The following is a 19541-nucleotide window of genomic DNA, read 5'->3' as shown; positions in this document are numbered from 1 at the left end:
TAATATACACCTTATACACACAGCCTGAAGGTCATTTTAGCCAATATTTTTAATAACTTTGTTTATTAAACAAGGTTTGTGTACATTAAATCAGAAAACAAAGGTTTCACTGTCTGTCTCATTCAAAAAATTCCATATTTCAGAATATTTGGATATAGGATACTCAAACTGTAACACTATAACCATACTAGGTAACAGCCCGTCAAAATGACGGAACAATGTAACAGTAATGTCAGCGTCGGCGGCTGTGCACGTCTGAACGGAGCAACACTTGAATTGCTCTGTTGGGCACCATCTACTGGCCACCGGAGCACAAAACACTTTAATTTCCCTATAGAGGTGAGGAGCAGCATTAGTCTTTTATTATATAGGATGGCATTTTAGAACATACCCCCAGTGTGTGTCCAAATTGTCATTAGTTTAGAATGACAATGTCTTGAAATATTTGGTGGTCAGATTTCTTTGGTGTCCTGTTAAGTTTTTACTATGCAATAAACTATTCGGTTTAGTAGCAGATTGCAAAATGTGGAAATGCTGTCAACAATTGTTTTGCCATTAATGAGCTCTAGACCTACCAATTAATTTATACTAAAGGAATAATTAAAATCAGTATGCCTATTTACCACTCGTATGCAAAATAGAAAATGAACTGGCGCTTTGTTTTTCTCCAAAATCAATAAACCACTGTGGATGAATTTAAAAAAGTATATTTATTATCTAAAACAACACATGCAACAAGTAAAAAGGATTAATCCAATAAAAACATGTATTAGGGCATAAAGTGAGCTGAGAAAAAATATATAATAGTAAGTGCTGCTGGTGAGTGTCCTTTAAAAGGATCCCGGACTGGCAAATGTTAATAATTCCCTGGGAAAGATAATGTTTATGTACAGCTGGTGTTACCCATGGTGATGGAGACTTCCAGAAACTTGAAAGTGGACAGCAGGCAGGCTGTGGCAGTTGTATGAACGCTGGGTCTCTCCAATCAATGCTGTATATTAAAGTCCCTCAGAGGAAGTTTTTCAAATGTAGAAACTGAAAGTCCATATCAAGATCCTTTAGAGCACAGGACACGAATGATGGCAGCAGCTTGACACTGAGGGACTTTAATATACAGCTCTGATTGGCTCACGGACCGCCGCCGGAGAGTGAGGGACAGGAGAGGCGCACGCTGCGCTCTCCTCCCCTCACAGAGTGACAGCAGCAGCGCAGTGAGCACGGGGGATGGGGGGGCCAGGGCTGCGGTTGCCAGGACCCGGCTGAGCCTCATGCGGGGGATGAAAGAGCCGCATGCGGCTCGAGAGCCGCGGGTTGGCCACCCTGTACTATTCAATAAAAAAAACTCACAAAATTAATAAAAATGTGTAATCCGTTTAAGTTTTCAATTACTAATATAAAGTGTGCTAAAAGGTTACTTTATAGCTGTGATGTGGTCTTGCTTTCATACTGTACTGTATGTGGCCACAATATCCTATCATACTGTATGTGTCCACTATTGCTGTTTGCTGGATGACATATTCTGTTTCACAGTATGCTGTGGTTGTACAATAAACTCTTACTGCTCTTTGCAGGAAGTGCCAACAAAAGCTTCTTCTTACATTTATAATGCACTCAAGCCTCTAGAACAGCTGCACAGTGACTATAAAACTACACTGAAACAGGCAACCAGGGAGGAATGGCTGAAAGGAGCGCTTTCTGAATGTACACAGAAGTAAGTAAATAAAATATATGTATATTTATGCAGACTTCCTTATTTTGAGTTTATTTCCTTATCACTCATCTTGTAGAATAGCATAGCCATTTTATTTTCATTTCCCATACTTTAAAAGTACTTGAAGACCAACTCAACCTTTCTAAAACCTTAAATATCATGAAGCTGCAGCAGCATTCTCCATTTTTTTTCACTCTGCTTGCCAGGGACACCTTCACCAGTGTGTCATTCCCCACAACATGAAAGGATTTAGGCTACAGGAACAAATAACGTTTCAGAATGACAAAATTGTTTCACATACAGTGCCTGTGTATTTTGCTGCTACCTCGTGTGTGACTTTAAGATGCAACATTTCCGTGCATCTTTTTAGTCACACCCCTGCAGGGGCCGATTGGGATGGAAAAACAGCCTGGTAAACTTATGGAAGCCACCCTAATGGTGGAGTCTGTCAAGGGTGGTAAGATCCCTTCTCATAGGACCTGATTCTGATTTGCGCGCAGTTGAGCCTGTCACTTCATGCTAATGCTGCTACAATGCCATTTCCTTGCATCCGCGTATGCAAGTACTGAAACACCCACTTTCAGTGTCTACAGACGCTGCAATCATCTTTTTCATCATCTGAACTTTCATCAACCTTATACTAGGTGCAGGTCATCCGTCTGAGTATAACCTCCAATGAGAGTGACTCAACGTCTCTATATGCAACCACTTATAGCAACACCACCATACAATCCCCTGTAACCACCTAGGAAAGTCCAACAAGTTTCTGTTACACTTTTTGGAGTGTGCGTCTTAATCTGTACTGCAACTCTGTACGAACAACATCAGGACGAATGCACAGTGCAACTCAGATGTATGCGTAGGCGAAAAACATGGCACAAGGAAAAAAATAAAACACATTGGCCCCCACGGGGTGTGAGGACGGGACACATTAGGAAAGAATAAAACTAATTGGCCTCCACAAGAGAAAAATAAAATACATTGACCCCTACAGGGGTTAAAAAAAACACCTTAGCCCCTGACAGGAAGAATAAAACACAATAACTTCCAGAGGAGAGAAAAAACACAATGGCCCCAACAGGTAAACAAAAAAGCACATTGGCCCCAAAGAAACCAAAACACATTGGCCTTGATAGCAAAAATAATATAAAACACATTGGCTTCCACAGATAAACTGTACTGTATGGCTAGGGGGTCGGTGGGTGAAGGTGGTAGGGTATGTTCTGGAGGCTGGGGGTAGGACGAGTTAAGGATATGTTCCAGAGGCAGGGGGTGGTGGTTCGGGTGAGGCTGTCTACAGGGGAGCATATAATGGGGAGGGGTGTTTGGAGGCTGGCTACAGGGGAGCACACTATGTGGAGCGGGCTACAGGGGAGAACACTGTAGGGAGGGGGTATGGAGGCTGGCTACAGAGGGGAGCACACTATCCGGAGGGGGGTATGGAGGCTGGCTACAGAGGGGAGCACACTATCCGGAGGGGGGTATGGAGGCTGGCTACAGAGCGGAGCACACTATGGGGAGGGGTTATGGGGGCTGGCAATAAGGGAGCACAGCATGAAGAGTGGGGGTATGGAGGCTGGCTATAGGGGGGTAAACACACTGCAGAGGTTTGCACACTACGGTGGGTGGCTGCAGGGGTTTGAACACTATAGGAGTGGAGGGTTGGAGAGTGGCTACATGAGTGGTTGGAGTGCAGGTCGGGGAGGTGGAGGCTAGTGACAGTTCCTTATACAAGCTTACTTGAGGGCCGTGCCTGCGGCTGTCAGGAGTGGGGACTGAGGGAAGGAAGAGCAGCACCACACATCACTCGTTTCAGCTGGCCAGGAGCTGCCAAAGCCGCAGCGGAGGTTAGTGCCTGTTGTTGGGGTGGGGGGGGGGGGGGGGGAGAGCTCAGTGCACGGACTAGTGGAGGGCGTGAAATGTACTGTATATGGGGGGATCGTGTGGGGCAGCTGTTACTGGCTGTGGGTTTTTATCTGCAGCCTCAAGGTATGGGGGTCTTCTGGTAACTGTATGGGGCCAAAGCCAGATAGATATGACCCTGCGCTGACAGCAGCCTCATGCAGAACGGGCAGCCGGAGTGAGTGTGACTGGAAAGCTGCCATAACCAGCTCCCATCTACACAACAGCCTCTCTCCAGACTGTGCTGTGTGGAGGTTGTACGTACTCTGGGGCTGCTGGAGTTGGAGAGCTAAATGAGTGAACCGCGCAGTTTGAGGCGGCTCCACCGCGAACGTGCACTCTCAGCGATCCATCCGCCTAGTAATGCCGGGAGTGCACAGAGACGCTCCCATTCAGAGTGTCTCTGTCCGGCCCACGTGGACGGAGACTCTCTCCATTCAAGTGAATGGGGCGCGTCTCAATCGCGGTCGGGTTCGCCTAGTCACAGATGGAGCCACGGCTAACGTGGCTCCATCTGTAGCTTTTGCACCTAGTATACAGTAGGTCTGGTGCATGTGCGTACTCATGATGCTGATGTGGAGTAGTAAACTAAAGGGGGAATTCACTTAACCACTGGACCATGGGTTTTTAGCTTTTGGATGAGGTTCCCAGAGTTACTCAGTTACTGCCCTTGCCCAGCCCCAAAGGTGCATACAGATTTCTGCTGGCACCCTCCTAATCTGCGAGGAGAAATCTGGGTTAAGTAGTGCTTTTGTGTCTAGAACAGGGATTACCATTGGAAATAATCGAATAGCTCTGGGCACTTAACCCGGGAGCTAAAATCCCATTGTTAGTCCTGCAGCTAATTTAATTTGACTCGCTGCCGGTATAGATGGGATGCTGCTGTCGGTATACTGACAGTCGGCATTCCGTCAGCCAGGAATATCATCCCTATTCTGCATCAGTCTGTATTTGTCAAAGATCATACTGGTAAATTTATTTGGGTTCTGATGAAATTGACCCTAATATGTGTTTGTGGCAACAAATTTACACTGTAAGCTCCATTGGGGCAGGAACTGAAATTAATGATTTCATTTTCTTTGTAAAGTGGTGCATATATATGTTGGCACTAAATAAATATTAATTGTGCAACATTCAATTGTAATTATTTAATCTGCATGACATTATTATATGTATGGGTATCAGAAAGCAGGAAACTTACATTTCATATAAAACTAGTTCCTCTGGGTTCAGCATAAAATGCGAGTGTATTGTGGATTTCTAAACACCCTGTGCTGCTTTTACTGTGCCTTGTCCTATCTATATATTCTACATCAGGCTATATAATTTGCCCAGAATGTACACTGTACAACACACAGCGCTTCTCTCATATTGTAACTTGTACCTGAAGCATCCTCTGTCTGTTTTCATACAGTATGGAATAATCATCAACCAACCTACTGTTTTACCAATTTATTTTCTTGTTTCTGACCATTGTGCCTGATTTGTATTGTTTCCTGATACTTTTTTTTTTTTTTGCCTGCTCTAAACTGCTTTTTGTTTGGACACTTTTAGTTCCTTTGGGCTCGGTCCTTGGGTCCTATTTTTCCATTGTGTAATCACTGTCTCCTATACTAGCGTTCTTACTCCTAGTCCCGGCGTACTCTGTTCTGGTCCCTCTCCTTGCTATCCTGCTTCTGAGACTCTTGTTCCCATAGTCTTGCTTTTCTTCTGACTCTCCTAACACCTGTGCGGACTAGTGAGTTCACTAATGAAAAATAAAACGATCTATTGGCCTATTAAACAAATCTAAAAACTATTCTTTAAATTCAGATTTTAACATTTATGCAATTGTTAATTATACATGATGTATTAATTTTATTGTCAAGAAATATCTTGCTTATAAATGCATAGTTACTGTTTATGTACATTGTACAGTCATCTGCTGTGATATTGTATAAGTGTTACTTCATTATCAATTATATAGTAACAGCATATTGTGCTTAACTGAGTAAGTGTTCTCTCCTGCTCCATAGGTACTATGAGACTGTCTCTGATGTTCTCAGTTCTGTTAAGAAAATGGAAGAAAGTCTGAAAAGGCTAAAACAAGCACGTAAAACCGCAATGTCTAGTAATACTACAAATGGAGGGATTAGCGATGACAACAAAATCAGACTTCAGCTAGCTCTCGATGTTGAATATTATACAAATCAGGTAATTTATTTTCTGTTTGCAGTCCTAACATAAATCAATCTATCCACTGATAAAGGACCAATTTAACAATGGAACAGGTGGGTTTACATCTAGAGGCTTTACATAATAAAAGGCCCATCATCATCATGACAGCATGACCACACGTTCCTCCATAAATTATAAGTATTCCAATTTTATTTCTAGTTTCCTGCATTCATCAGTGGAAATCTGGTAAGGATTTTAAATAGCTGCTTTAGCTTTTACTTTTTATTGAATCATTGGACTTACTCTAATTTGCGTTGCATAATATACACCAATTTGTTTTTCTCAGGCTTAGAAAATCTACTGTACATACATGCGGCTCTGCAGTTTGTTATTGAAGCTGACAAATACAACCATTTGTAACCTGACGTAGGGAAGGGACATTATAGTGTAAGCTGGTTATAGTAAGGGCATGTTCATGTAATTGTGAATACATTCAGACTGGCACAGAGATGCGTATGACTGTCAAAGCCACATCAACTGGTTGTGTTTGTTAGCCGGTACATATACACACCAGTAATGACGATGACACTCATCAACTAACCTCTTCTTATTGACTGGTTGTGGATTCAGCACTGGAGTGGATAAGTACTTTTTAGCATTTTTCATGCATATATTGTGATTTTGTGAGGGTATATTTGAATGAAAAAAAATACCAAATACGTGTTTTGCTAGCAAAACAAATATTGTAAGGACTGCAAAATTAGTTTGACTTGTATGTCAATAGTAATTGTGACATATTCTATATACATTTAACACAATAATTATCTTTTGAAAATGAGGGATTTAATATCATATAATTCAGTGCATCACTAGCACTTCTGATGTACAGTATATGCTGAGGAAGAGTGTTACTTGTCCTTAGCACTCAAGAGATTAACTTGTGCATGAAAAAAATATCTATATTGGGGGAGTATCAAATTCACTGACTGCGGGTATTTGTATCGCCGGGGGCTATCCTATTAGCCCCGATGTAGCAGCTCCCTCTATGTGATCCTCCATAGCTTGTGGGTATTAAGGAAGCATGCGGTGCAGAAATGTGACCGCAGCTCCCTGCATAGCTATTACAGCCATCTGTGTTTAGGGAGCGTGCGGCACAGTGATCTGACCGCAGATCACTCCATGTTCTCCCTTCCTAGCTATTACAGCCAGTACGTGTTCAGGGAGCGTGCGGTACAGTAATCTGACTGCAGCTCCCTCCATGTGATCTCTGCATAGCTCGGGGTTGTTCAGGGAGCATGTGGTACAGAAATCAAACCTCAGCTCTCTGCATATACCCAAGAGCCTCCAGTGCTGTATGTCCGCGTCTCCCTGCACAAAGCCAGCACAGTATGAAGCTAGTGGCACACTGTGCTTACAGCTCCCTGCACACAGCGTTGTCGTCATGTGTGGGTGCCTTATGTTTAAAGCACCATTTTCTCCCATGGTGGGTACAGGGGACATTCTATGGACGCTCTCTGTGTTCTGCATGCTTATTGTGTGTATCTTTTTTTGTTGTTGTAATAGATAGATTTTATATATATATATATATATATATATATATATATACAGACACACATGTTACAGCCTCCATTTTAATTCTTAACTTACTTCTTTTTACAGGAATTTGGGTGTTGGTCCTACTAAGCACAGCCACCGGAGGGGGCAGTGGTGTTAGTAATTTTAGTACAGCACATATGTTTCATTAAGTGTGCTAAGCCTTCTGTTTCACACACCATTCAGTTATTTTACTGAGGAAAGGGGGTTGTAAAATGTCTTTCCTATATTGCTGTGTTTATTTGCGTAAAGTCAAACTCATTCAGCAATGCTGTTCTGTGCACCAGCAAGGTCTGGGCAAACCTATTAGTAGTCATACCTATTTCATTGTTTGTTCAATCTAACGATTCTAGGCAGCAATCATGCAGATTGCTGATAGCACCGGCATGGATGATTGCAAGGTTATAACCTAGTTCCAGCTGTAAAACACCCATGTGGTTTTTTATCATAGGACTGCCTATGTCAGTAGATAACAAGCAGTTCTGCAGACTGTCATTCAGTCCGACTATACTGCAGAAAGTGTGTTAATTACCTCTAAATTTAGTAGCATGGACAAAAGTGTTTCAGTTTGGCCTACAACAGCTTATATATTTTTCACGTATCATATTGTGACCACGGCTGAGTGTTTTGACTTCGGCATCTAGGGATGTTGCTACAGCAGACTGGGTGGACAATTGGCTAAGCTGCCTGCTTGCCGTACTGGCAGTGCATATTTTCGGAACTTCAGACCTCACTGCGATTCTGTTGTAAAAACAGTTCTCAGTTCTACTATTGCGACCTGTTGGACACTGGTTGCGGTTGTGGCAGGCTACGGCTACGTCAAAAAAAGAAATAAAGGCGTTGCCTTATATTGGCAAAATTTTATTTGGTCCTTAATAGACAAATGCTGTTCTCAGCTATTTAAGAATAAGCTGGGTTCCTTCCATTGCCCGCCCCTAAAGGGAAGTATTCGGGCCCGTGTTCACGTCCTGTAGGCTTTAGTCCTTTCAAGGCTGTACTTGAAACCACTATCAATAGTCTGGAAACAAGCCAGTCAATAGCATGACGGGATTTCAGTCCATTTTGGTTCTTCAATTGTAGGAGTACGCTTTTTACAAATGATCATGTGGTGTGTGTTTAAACATCCAGACATGGGTGGATCCTACAATTTAGTGTTCACCATTGCGGTGTTCAAAGACAGAACTGATAATGTCAGTAGACAATAGAGCAGTTCTGCAGACCGATATTCAATCTCTCATAGATTGAGCAGTTTAATTTGGGTACCAGTACACTAATAGGGTCAAATGGGTTTATTACATTATTTTGTAGTACCGATGCCGGAGGGCACACTTTGCTTTACACTTTGTATGCAGCCGCTGGGTGGGGCGTCCTGCCATGCTGACCAATCAGCAATGATCGTCAGCACGGAGGGGAGGGTGCAGGGAGGCAGAGGGACCTTTCCATCCTCTCTGACAGCTCAGCGGAGGGAAGTTTCCTTTCCTGCCGCTGCTAACACTGTTTATCTGACTGGTCGCATCCTGTGCGACCAGTCAGATACAGGTGAAACTCCGAAAATTAGAATATCGTGCAAAAGTTCATTTATTTCAGTAATTCAACTTAAAAGGTGAAACTAATATATTATATAGACTCATTACATGCAAAGTGAGAATTTTCAATCCTTTATTTGTTATAATTTTGATGATTGTGTCTTACATCTTAAGAAAAACCCCAAATCCCAAATTTCAGAAAATTAGAATATTACATATAATTACTATAAAATAAAGATTTTAATTACAGAAATGTCAGCCCTCTGAAAAGTATAATCATGCATATGTACTCAGTACTTGGTTTGGGCCCCTGTTGCATGAATTACTGCCTCAATGCAGCGTGGCATAGATTCTATCAGCCTGTGTCACTCCTGAGGTGTTATGGAAAACCACAATGCTTCAATAGTGGCCTTCAGCTCTTCTGCATTGTTCGGTCTCATGTCTCTCATCTTTCTCTTGGCAATGTCCCATAGATTCACAGTAATCCCACGGTCATTGAACCAGGTTTTGGTACTTTTGGCAGTGTGGGCAGGTGCCAAGTCCTGCTGGAAAATGAAGTCAGCATCTCCATAAAGGTATTCTCTTGTCAATGCCCCATAGATTTTCTTTTTTCTTTATCCCAGGTAAGACACTTCTGACGGAGCGGCTTGACAAGAGGAATACGACATTTGAAGCCCATGTCCAGGATCCATCTGTGTGTGGTGGCTCTTGATGCACTAACTCCAGCCTCAGTCCACTCCTTGTGAAGCTCCCCCACACTTTTGAATGGCCTTTTCCTGACCAGAAAAAAAGAACTGGTCTGTGGCTCAGTGGTACAAAGTCCTTTTTTCTGATGAGAGCAAATTTTGCATTTCATTTGGAAACCAAGGTCCCAGAGTATGGAGGAAGAATGGAGAGGCACACAATCCAAGATGCTTGAAGTCCAGTGTGAAGTTTCCATAGTCTGTGTTGATTTGGGGAGCCACGTCATCTGCTGGTGTTGGTCCACTGTGCTTTAAGGCCAGAGTAAACGCAGCCATCTACCAGGGCATTTTAGAGCATTTCATGCTTCCTTCAGGAGACAAGCTTTATGGAGATGCTGACTTCATTTTCCAGCAGGACTTAGCACCTGCCCACACTGCCAAAAGTACCAAAACCTGGTTCAATGACCGTGGGATTACTGTGCTAGATTAGCCAGAAAACTCGAATGACCTGAACCCCATAGAGAATCTATGGGGCACTGCCAAGAGAAAGATGAGAGACATGAGACAGAACAATGCAGAAGAGCTGAAGGCCACTATTGAAGCATCCTGGTCTTCCATAACACCTCAGCAGTGCCACAGGCTGATAGAATCCACGCCACGCCGCATTGAGGCAGTTATTCATGCAAAAGGGGCCGACATTTCTGTATTTAAAATCCTTTTTTTATTGATTTTATGTAATATTCTATTTTTTTGAGATTTTGGATTTGGGGTTATCTTTCCATCATCAAAATTATAACAAACAAAAGGCTTGAAATATCTCACTTTGCATGTAATGAGTCTATATAATATATTAGTTTCACCTTTTAAGCTGAATTACTGAAATAAATGAACTTTTGCATGATATCCTAATTTTCTGAGTTTCACCTGTAAAACACTTGCTGGTTTGGTCGCATCTGATGTGACCATGCCAGGCAAGTGGTTAAAGGTGCAAATGTGGAACAATGAATGACCTGAAAAAGTCAGAACATAACTTTTGTATTTTACTGGACAGCCTATAAACCCTGTTATACCTTCTCCTGATTATGCTGGTACATTGTATACACTGTCAAACTGCAAAAATACTGCTGAAGCCAAGATGACATGCTGTTAAGCTCTGTAGAAGTTTTCAGAAAGCATTCTTTCATGAATGTAGCGTTGAAGCTGTGTGATCATTAACCGCTCCACATTCTGAAGATACGTGGCCTGATTCAGAGAAATACGAAAAGGCAGATTTAACATGTGTAGAGAGAGTTAGATTTGGGTGTGGTATGTTCAATCTGTAATCTAAATTGCAGTGTAAAAATAAAGCAGCCAGTATTTACCCTGCACAGAAACAATATAACCCACCAAATCTAAGTCTCTCTGCACATGTTATATCTGCCTCCCCTGCAGTGCACATGGTTTTGCCCAACTGCTAACAAAGTTCCTGCTGCGATCAACTCAGAATTACCCCCATGCTGTCTTCACATTGCGCTTGGATCAAGATGCCGCTGCTAACCCGCACGCAGTGAGGTTTAATTTGCAAAGTGGTAGTGTTAACATGGCGTTAGAGTGGTTCTTAAGATGCAGGCGTGTCATGGCCGTTATCGGGGCATGTATCTGACGTCAGCTGAGAACCCTAACATAAAAAAACATGGCACCTGCATGACTACTGCCAGGTCCAGTTTGTGTAGCCATAGGTCTACCCTTCAGCCCGGTGTTCCTTGTTCTTGCCTATAGGCTGCGTATGTGTACGCAATTGTGAATGTGTAGTGGTTGGTCCAGTGAGCGCCTCTTTTCATTTCTGGGCGGTAGCTTCATTTGCTGATATCTGCAGTTGCGTTGCATAGCAATCGCACCTGCAGCTAGTACGTCTCTGAATCGGACCCTGTCCGTAAATCAGCAGTTGTGAGAATATATATTTGCCACGCCTACCCTATAACTTATAAATTCTGCTTCATCGAATACTGCATATTCTTTGTAGTGTTTCTAAATTGTTAACATGTATGTGTGTGTGTGTGTGTGTGTATATGTATATATATATATATATATATATTTCTCTAACGTCCTAGTGGATGCTGGGGACTCCGTAAGGACCATGGGGAATAGACGGGCTCCGCAGGAGACAGGGCACATTGAGAAAGAATTAGGAAAACTGGTGTGCACTGGCTCCTCCCTCTGTCCCTCCTCCAGACCTCAGTTAGAATCTGTGCCCGGACAGAGCTGGGTGCACTTTAGTGAGCTCTCCTGAGCTTGCTAATAAGAAAGTATTTTATTAGGATTTTTTATTTTCAGAGAGATCTGCTGGCAACAGACTTTCTGCTACGTGGGACTGAGGGGAGAGAAGCAGACCTACTAACTGCGGATAGGTCATGCTTCTTAGGCTACTGGACACCATTAGCTCCAGAGGGATCGAACACAGGAACGCACCCTTGGTCGTTCGATCCCGGAGCCGCGCCGCCGTCCCCCTCGCAGAGCCAGAAGACAGAAGCCGGCGGGAGAAGCAAGAAGACTTCAAAATCAGCGGCAGAAGACTCCTGTCTTCATATGAGGTAGCGCACAGCACTGCAGCTGTGCGCCATTGCTCCCACATTAAAGCCGCACACTCCGGTCACTGTAGGGTACAGGGCGCAGGGGGGGGGCGCCCTGGGCAGCAATTGAGTACCTCTTGGCATAAAAGAGCATATATACAGTTGGGCACTGTATATATGCATGAGCCCCCGACATTATTTTACACAAAATCGCGGGACAGAAGCCCGCCACTGAGGGAGCGGGGCTTCTTCCTCAGCACTCACCAGCGCCATTTTCTCTCCACAGCTCCGCTGAGAGGAAGCTCCCCAGGCTCTCCCCTGCAGAATCACGGTAGAAAGAGGGTAAAAAAAGAGGGGGGGGGGGGGGGCCACATAAATTTAGCTCAAAATCACTAATACAGCAGCTACTGGGTAAACACTAAGTCCTGGGTTATATAGCGCTGGGGTGTGTGCTGGCATACTCTCTCTCTGTCTCTCCAAAAGGCCTTGTGGGGGTTCTGTCCTCAAATAGAGCATCCCCTGTGTGTGTGGTGTGTCGGTACGCTTGTGTCGACATGTTTGACGAGGAAGGCTATGTGGAAGCAGAGCAGGTGCAGATGAATGTGGTGTCTCCGCCGACGGCACCGACACCTGATTGGATGGATATGTGGAAGGTGTTAAATGATGATGTAAACTCCTTGCATAAAAGGTTGGATAAAGCTGAAGCCTTGGGACAGTCAGGGTCTCAACCCTTGCCTGATCCTACAGCGCAGAGGCCGTCAGGGTCTCAGAAGCGCCATACTATCCCAGATTGTTGGCACAGATATCGACACGGATTCTGACTCCAGTGTCGATGGCGATGATGCAAAGTTGCAGCCTAAAATGGCTAAAGCCATCCGCTACATGATTATAGCAATGAAGGATGTGTTGCACATCTCAGAGGAAAACCCTGTCCCTGACAAGAGGGTTTATATGTTTGGGGAAAAAAGGCAAGAAGTGACTTTTCCCCCTTCACATGAGTTAAATGAGTTATGTGAAAAAGCTTGGGATTCTCCTGATAGGAAAGTGCAGATTTCCAAACGGTTACTTATGGCGTATCCTTTCCCGCCAACGGACAGGTTACGCTGGGAATCCTCCCCTAGGGTAGACAAAGCTTTGACACGCTTATCTAAGAAGGTGGCCCTGCCGTCACAGGATACGGCCACCCTAAAAGATCCTGCGGATAGAAAGCAGGAAGGTATCCTGAAGTCCGTTTATACACATTCAGGTACCCTACTGAGGCCGGCAATTGCGTCGGCCTGGATGTGTAGTGCTGTAGCAGCATGGACAGATACTCTGTCTGAGGAACTTGATACCTTGGACAAGGATACCATATTACTGACCCTGGGGCATATAAAAGACGCTGTCCTATATATGCGGGATGCCCAGAGAGACATTTGCCTACTGGGCTCTAGAATAAATACAATGTCAATTTCTGCCAGAAGGGTCCTGTGGACTCGGCAATGGACAGGTGATGCCGACTCAAAAAAGCACATGGAGGTTTTACCTTATAAGGGTGAGGAATTGATTGGGGACGGTCTCTCAGACCTAGTTTCCACAGCTACGGCTGGGAAGTCAAATTTTTTGCCATATATTCCCTCACAACCTAAGAAAGCACCGTATTACCAAATGCAGTCCTTTCGATCACAAAGAGGCAAGAAAGTCTGAGGTGCGTCTTTTCTTGCCAGAGGCAGGGGTAGAGGAAAGAAGCTGCACAATACAGCTAGTTCCCAGGAACAGAAGTCCTCCCCGGCTTCCACTAAATCCACCGCATGACGCTGGGGCTCCACAGGTGGAGCCAGGAGCGGTGGGGGCGCGTCTCCGAAATTTCAGCCACCAGTGGGTTCGCTCACAGGTGGATCCCTGGGCTATACAGATTGTGTCTCAGGGATACAAGCTGGAATTCGAAGTGATGCCCCCTCACCGTTACCTCAAATCGGCCCTGCCAGCTTCCCCCATAGAAAGGGAAGTAGTGTTAGCGGCAATTCACAAATTAAATCTCCAGCAGGTGGTGGTACAGGTTCCCCTCCCTCAACAGGGAAGGGGTTACTATTCCACAATGTTTGTGGTTCCGAAACCGGACGGTTCGGTCAGACCCATATTGAATTTAAAATCCCTGAACATTTACCTGAAAAGGTTCAAGTTCAAGATGGAATCGCTCAGGGAGGTCATTGCAAGCCTGGAAGAGGGGGATTTTATGGTGTCTCTGGACATAAAGGATGCTTACCTGCATGTCCCCATTTATCCACCTCATCAGGAGTACCTCAGATTTGTGGTACAGGACTGTCATTACCAATTCCAGACGTTGCCGTTTGGTCTGTCCACGGCACTGAGAATATTTACCAAGGTAATGGCAGAAATGATGGTGCTTCTGCGAAAGCAAGGAGTTACAATTATCCCATACTTAAACGATCTCCTCATAAAGGCGAGGTCCAGAGAGCAGTTGCTGATCAGCGTAGCACACTCTCGGGAGGTGTTACAACAGCACGGCTGGATTCTGAATATTCCAAAGTCGCAGCTGATTCCTACGATGAGACTGCCCTTCCTGGGCATGATTCTGGACACAGACCAGAAGAAGGTGTTTCTCCCGGAGGAGAAGGCCCAGGAGCTCGTCACTCTGGTCAGAGACCTCTTAAAACCAAAACAGGTGTCGGTGCATCAATGCACGCGAGTCCTGGGAAAGATGGTGGCGTCATACGAAGCCATTCCCTTCGGCAGGTTCCATGTGAGGACTTTTCAGTGGGATCTATTGGACAAGTGGTCCGGATCGCATCTTCAGATGCATCGGCTGAGCACCCTATCCCCTAGGGCCAGGGTGTCTCTTCTGTGGTGGCTGCAGAGTGCTCACCTTCTCGAGGGCCGCAGGTTCGGCATACAGGACTGGGTCCTGGTGACCACGGATGTTAGCCTCCGAGGGTGGGGGGCAGTCACTCAGGGAAGAAACTTCCAGGGGCTGTGGTCAAGTCAGGAGACTTGTCTGCACATCAATATCCTGGAACTAAGGGCCATATACAACGCCCTGAGTCAAGCGGAGCCTCTGCTTCACAACCAACCGGTGCTGATTCAGTCAGACAACATCACCGCAGTGGCTCATGTAAACCGCCAGGGCGGCACAAGAAGCAGGGTGGCGATGGCAGAAGCCACCAGAATTCTTCGCTGGGCGGAGAATCACGTGCAAGCACTGTCAGCAGTGTTCATTCCGGGAGTGGACAACTGGGAAGCAGACTTCCTCAGCAGGCACGACCTCCACCCGGGAGAGTGGGGACTTCATCAAGAAGTCTTCACACAGATTACAAATCCATGGGAACTGCCACAGGTGGACATGATGGCATCCCGCCTCAACAAAAAGCTACAAAGGTATTGCGCCAGGTCAAGAGACCCTCAGGCGATAGCTGTGGACGCACTAGTGACACCGTGGGGGTTCCAGTCGGTTTATGTGTTTCCTCCTCTTCCTCTCATACCCAAGGTGCTGAGAATCGTAAGAAAAAGAGGAGTGAGAACAATACTCATTGTTCCGGATTGGCCAAGAAGGACTTGGTATCCGGAACTGCAAGAAATGCTCACAGAGGACCCATGGCCTCTGCCTCTCAGACAGGATCTGTTGCAACAGGGGCCCTGTCTGTTCCAAGACTTACCGCGGCTGCGTTTGACGGCATGGCGGTTGAACGCCGGATTCTAGCGGAGAAAGGCATTCCGGATGAGGTTATTCCTACGCTGATAAAGGCTAGGAAGGGACGTGACAGCAAAACATTATCACCGTATATGGCGAAAATATGTTGCTTGGTGTGAGGCCAGGAAGGCCCCTACAGAGGAATTCCAGCTGGGCCGTTTCCTTCACTTCCTACAGTCGGGAGTGACTATGGGTTTAAAATTAGGGTCCATTAAGGTCCAGATTTCGGCCCTATCCATTTTCTTTCAAAAGGAACTGGCTTCTCTTCCTGAAGTTCAGACGTTTATAAAGGGAGTGCTGCATATTCAGCCCCCTTTTGTGCCAGTGGCACCTTGGGATCTTAACGTGGTGTTGAGTTTCCTGAAATCTCACTGGTTTGAGCCACTTAAGACCGTGGACTTAAAATATCTCACGTGGAAAGTGGTCATGCTATTGGCCTTAGCTTCGGCTAGGCGTGTGTCAGAATTGGTGGCTTTATCATGTAAAAGCCCCTATCTGGTTTTCCATATGGACAGGGCAGAATTACGGACTCGTCCGCAATTTCTGCCGAAGGTGGTGTCATCTTTTCATTTGAACCAACCTATTGTGGTGCCTGCGGCTACTCGTGACTTGGAGGATTCCAAGTTACTAGATGTAGTCAGGGCTTTGAAGATTTATGTAGCCAGAACGGCTGGAGCCAGGAAAACTGACTCGCTGTTTATCCTGTATGCATCCAACAAGCTGGGTGCTCCTGCTTCTAAGCAAACTATTGCTCGCTGGATCTGTAACACGATTCAGCAGGCTCATTCTGCGGCTGGATTGCCGCATCCAAAATCAGTAAAAGCCCATTCCACAAGGAAGGTGGGCTCTTCTTGGGCGGCTGCCCGAGGGGTCTTGGCATTACAGCTTTGCCGAGCAGCTACTTGGTCGGGTTCAAACACTTTTGCAAAATTCTACAAGTTTGATACCCTGGCTGAGGAGGACCTTGTGTTTGCTCATTCGGTGCTGCAGAGTCATCCGCACTCTCCCGCCCGTTTGGGAGCTTTGGTATAATCCCCATGGTCCTTACGGAGTCCCCAGCATCCACTAGGACGTTAGAGAAAATAAGATTTTACTCACCGGTAAATCTATTTCTCGTAGTCCGTAGTGGATGCTGGGCGTTCGTCCCAAGTGCGGACTTCTTCTGCAATACTTGTATATAGTTATTGCTTAAATAAGGGTTATGTTATGTTTGCATCAGGTTGTCTGATGCTCCGTTGTTGTTCATACTGTTAACTGGGTAAGTTTATCACGAGTTATACGGTGTGATTGGTGTGGCTGGTATGAGTCTTACCCTGGATTCCAAAATCCTTTCCTTGTACTGTCAGCTCTTCCGGGCACAGTTTCCTTAACTGAGGTCTGGAGGAGGGACATAGAGGGAGGAGCCAGTGCACACCAGTATTCCTAATCCTTTCTTAAAGTGCCCTGTCTCCTGCGGAGCCCGTCTATTCCCCATTGTCCTTACGGAGTCCCCAGCATCCACTACGGACTACGAGAAATAGATTTACCGGTGAGTAAAATCTTATTTTTTATATATATATATATATATATATATATATATATATACTGTATGCAAAGATAGATCGGCACTCACATTACTGTCCCATGAAATTGCTCTGGTGCCCTCCTTAAGTCCAAAGGACTCCAACATAACACACAAGAAGGCGGCACTCACAAGGCTTCCAATGGACGAGTAATGAGACGAACAGCGTCTGTAGTTCAACGTTTCAGTCTTTATGGACTTTTTTCAAGAACTAGAAAAACTTGTACAATCTTACCTTAAATAGTGCATGCCGTCCTGGTCGCCAAGCCCGCCCTTCCGTCACCTCGAGTCCCCATTCGATGATGTCACCGCGCTGTCCGTTCCACGCAGCCGGCGCCGGAAGCGGTCACCATGTGGGAGGAGGTCAGGTGACCGGACTGAAAGCTGCGGTGTGCAAAAACGGACAGCGCGGTGATATCACCGGATGGGGACTCGAGGTGACGGAAGGGCGGGCTTGGCGACCAGGACGGCATGCACTATTTAAGGTAAGATTGTACACGTTTTTCTTGTTCTTGAAAAAAGTCCATAAAGACTAAAACGTTGAACTACAGACGCTGTTCGTCTCATTACTCATCCATTGGAAGCCTTGAGTGCCGCCTTCTTGTGTGATAGATAGATAGATATATATATATATATAAATAACCCAAGTCACATCTATCTAGATATAGGGGCAGATATTTTAAAACTAGTAGATAGATAAATTACCAGCCAATCAGCAATATAGTCTAACCTCTTTTTGTTTCTTTTTCTTTTTTAGATTCAGAACTTTGGTTTGAGCGCAGATGACATAAAAAGCTGTGCTGCTCTTACAGAGTTAGTGCAAGCTGCCAGGGAGCAGATTGTCACAGAATAAAGCAAAGAATAACTGTATAATATGGAGCTGCTGTGATCTATTTTCATCTCTTCAGCTTGTAAATTTAACAGGTTCTATAGGTTTCTTGGTATATTAATAATATTTATTTACAGCAGCGATGTCTCTACCAAATCATTGATTACTGTTGTACTTGTTTTAGTCTATGAAGAAATGCTATTGTGGTTGTAAAATATAATTAAATATTATTGCAACTGTATAATCTTACATATATTGCTTAATATTTAATGCAGATTGTTTTTCACTGTACATTATAAAAAGATTAGCTCACTTTTGTAGAATCCCTCAAATAAATGTTTCCTTTTCTATTTTTTGGTGATCTTTTCCTACATGTAAATCTACACCCACATATATCTGTTCTAAGGAACAGTGAACAAGACAGGGTGGCGTTGGCATTCGATGTACAGTATGGAGAGACGGGTTTCTAGACTAAAGCTAATTGCAAATGTGGTAATTGTGCAGAACTTCTAAATAGCTTTCCTAATTAGAAAATGACACTTTGATCATGTTACAGTTTACCACTACCTATCGTGTGTACTGTAAAGTGGTATTAACATGAAACTTGGTTACTGGAAATCAACTGAGGTTAGATTATTTTAGAGGATAAACCCTAAAGGACATATTGGAGGGATCAGATCCTGTTTAGTTATTATTCTAATTACTACAATCCCATGCTCCCCATTTGTGTCACCCCTGTCTGTCTACCCCTCCCCTTACAATGTAAGCTCTCATGAGTAGGGCCCTCTTCCCTCATGTGCTTATCCTTTTCTTACTTTAATAATCTTCAACTGCCCAGATCCAGCAGTTTTTTTGGCCACCTGGAACTTATCTTTATGTTGTTTACTGGTGTAGTTATGCTTAGTTACCCTGCACTTGTCCTATATTGTCTTCAACCGTAAGTCACTGTTTTACTGTTTTGATTATGTGCATATGTACTCTGTAATTGGGCGCTGCGGAACCCTTGTGGTGCCATATAAATAAAGGATAATAATAATAATACAATGCAGATGTCCGCGCTACCTTACCTAGAACAAATTTTGGATGTCCAAGTCTACTTAATCCCTAGAAGCCATATTATGTTTGCTTTTCATTGCAAAAATGCAGCATTTTCATTAAAACATGTACATCCAGAGTGAATGACAGCTACTGTACCAAAATATAGAGTAATCCTTCCAGAACTGTGACATGTGTTTATTTTATTTATATTTTTATTTTTACTACTATTCTCTATGACTTTTTAAATAGAATTCATGTTTTCAATATTGATAGAGAAGCATTTGAGATGTTTAGAAAATGGAAC

At 44.4% G+C, this 19541-nt stretch overlaps 1 protein-coding gene across 3 annotated transcripts in view; it reads left to right on the top strand.

Moving 5' to 3' along the window:
• Positions 1 to 19243, top strand: part of COG2 (component of oligomeric golgi complex 2) — a 199487-nt gene extending 180244 nt beyond the window's left edge. The window contains exons 16-19 of one of the 3 annotated variants that reach the window (XM_063917582.1): positions 1572 to 1711; positions 5629 to 5806; positions 5990 to 6016; positions 6117 to 6149. In XM_063917582.1, coding sequence (XP_063773652.1) covers positions 1572 to 1711; positions 5629 to 5806; positions 5990 to 6016; positions 6117 to 6122 — 351 coding nt within the window. In that variant the 3' untranslated portion in view covers positions 6123 to 6149. Of the gene's footprint in view, positions 1 to 1571; positions 1712 to 5628; positions 5807 to 5989; positions 6206 to 18127 lie in introns of those variants that run through there. The other 2 variants (XM_063917580.1, XM_063917579.1) reach the window with 2 other exon arrangements.
• The last annotated feature ends 298 nt before the right edge of the window (positions 19244 to 19541 follow it).

Source organism: Pseudophryne corroboree, chromosome 4 (assembly GCF_028390025.1).
Source record: "Pseudophryne corroboree isolate aPseCor3 chromosome 4, aPseCor3.hap2, whole genome shotgun sequence".
Classification (NCBI taxonomy): Eukaryota; Metazoa; Chordata; class Amphibia; order Anura; family Myobatrachidae; genus Pseudophryne; species Pseudophryne corroboree.
The sequence above is the reverse complement of the archived record's forward strand: the minus strand, read 5'-3'. Positions and strand labels throughout refer to the sequence as shown.